This window comes from Myotis brandtii, unplaced genomic scaffold (genome assembly GCF_000412655.1).
Source record: "Myotis brandtii unplaced genomic scaffold, ASM41265v1 C42611662, whole genome shotgun sequence".
Classification (NCBI taxonomy): Eukaryota; Metazoa; Chordata; class Mammalia; order Chiroptera; family Vespertilionidae; genus Myotis; species Myotis brandtii.
This window is the reverse complement of record NW_005326159.1, coordinates 1-1,805: the sequence shown is the minus strand read 5'-3', so window position 1 is coordinate 1,805 and position 1,805 is coordinate 1. Positions and strand designations below refer to the sequence as shown.

The following is a 1,805-nucleotide window of genomic DNA, read 5'->3' as shown; positions in this document are numbered from 1 at the left end:
GTGACGATGGAGGCGAAGTTGTCGTCCAGCAGGATCATGTCGGCTGCCTGCTTAGAGACGTCGGAGCCCGAGATGCCCATGGCGATGCCGATGTCCGCCTTCTTCAGCGCCGGGGAGTCGTTCACCCCGTCGCCCGTCACCGCCACGATGGCTCCCTGGGAGAAGCACAGAGGGAGCGAAAGAATTACTGTCAGATTCAAGACCAGTTCCCCAAATCAGTTTGATTTCATCATCCCCCGTTTCTTGATATAATCATGCTTGAGGCAGGCCTCTTCGCCCTTCCTTCTCCTGTTCCTCCTAACATATTGAAACTCTCAGGGGAAAAACCCTCGCAGGGAGCCCGCAAACTGCTGCCCATCTCCAAGGTTCAAGATGGGATACTCTGGCGTGTCCGTGGGCCCCGCAGGCATTGCTCTGCTTGGTGTCGTGGGCCATGCCACGCGATGTCTGCAGATCCCCCGGCTCCTCTGTCTCCTTACCAGCCTCTGACATCCCTCTACAATGATGAGCTTCTGCTGCGGGGAGGTCCGAGCAAACACAATCTCCGTGTGGTTTTGGAGGATATAGTCAAGCTGTTCTGAGTTCAGATCCTTTAGTTTTGAGCCGTGCACCACAATGGCTTTGGCATCCCTGAGCAAAAAAAAATTTATTTTATTTTTAAATTATGTTTTGCTTTTAATCCTCACTGGAGGATATGGGTTTGTGTGATTATTTATTTATTACTGATTTTAAAGAGAGGGGAAGGGAGAGAAAGAGAGAGACATCTGTGTATGAGAGAAACATGGATCAGTTCCCGTACGTGCCCCCAACTGGGAATCGAACCCACAACCTTTTAGTGCTTGGGACGGCGCTCCAACCAACCGAGGCACACCGGCCAGGGTGCAAAAAGAATTTTAAAAGGTCAGTTCAGAGTGCTGAGAATTCATCAGTTGCCCCTTAACCAACTTTTACTATAACCTCCTTGTTTTTCCTTTCAGCCCAGCCTCTTCACTGGCCCCCAGCCATTCACTGTTCCCAGACGGACACATGCCGTCCCCTCCCCCCTTTCCCAACCATCCCTCCCCTTTCTCTGTCTCGATCTTTGTTCCACGTCTTCTGAAACCCACGTGGTTGCTTTCCTATTACACTTTACTTTGCACTATGTAAACCCTGCCCATCCGACCTGCTGCAGGACCCTTCAGGAACGGTAGTGAGTGGGATCTGGGTGGGGCAGGCTGATGAGAGGGGAAGACGTGGCAGATCTGAGTTCTTCAGGGGTCTCACCTGCTATTGACCTGGTCGACAGGGATCTTGAGCCGGTCAGCAATGTCCTCTTCGGTCTCATTACCTTCTGAGATGATGCCCACACCCTTGGCAATGGCCTTGGCTGTGATGGGATGATCCCCCGTCACCATAATCACCTGTGTTGGGAAGGGAGAGCAGAGGAGTGGAACCGTCTTCCGGGAGGTCCTGGGTCCCTCACCGTTCTCTCTGCGAGCTCACGGACCACTGCTTTCAGGAGCTCATTCCCAAGAACTCTCCCGTCAACCCTTGGGGGTGGGCCAGGATCATCAGGTCATAAAATGTAAGGCAATTTGGGTACTAGGTTTTCTAGGAGTAAGTCAGAGACTGAGGTATATTGTTATATTCAGAATTTCATTTAATTGCTTCAGAAGCTATTCTGCTTCTTTAAGCTCAAAGACAGAAACCCCTACACATAGAACGAACGGTAATAAAGGAACATCTAGAATATTCCATCTGCCGAGCGAAGTTCCATCAAGGCCCAGGTGCATTCTGAGTCTCACGCCTTCCTCTCTTTTCCCCAC

At 51.1% G+C, this 1,805-nt stretch overlaps 1 protein-coding gene across 1 annotated transcript; it reads right to left on the bottom strand.

The window, feature by feature from the left end:
• Positions 1 to 5: 5 nt before the first annotated feature.
• LOC102260737 (sodium/potassium-transporting ATPase subunit alpha-3-like) lies at positions 6 to 1,400 on the bottom strand (the record flags this gene model as incomplete). Its single annotated transcript, XM_005853019.1, has 3 exons — positions 6 to 155; positions 480 to 630; positions 1,264 to 1,400. Coding segments are annotated over 3 exons (438 nt in total), but the record flags the coding sequence as incomplete, so codon positions are not given.
• Between the last annotated feature and the right edge of the window lie 405 nt (positions 1,401 to 1,805).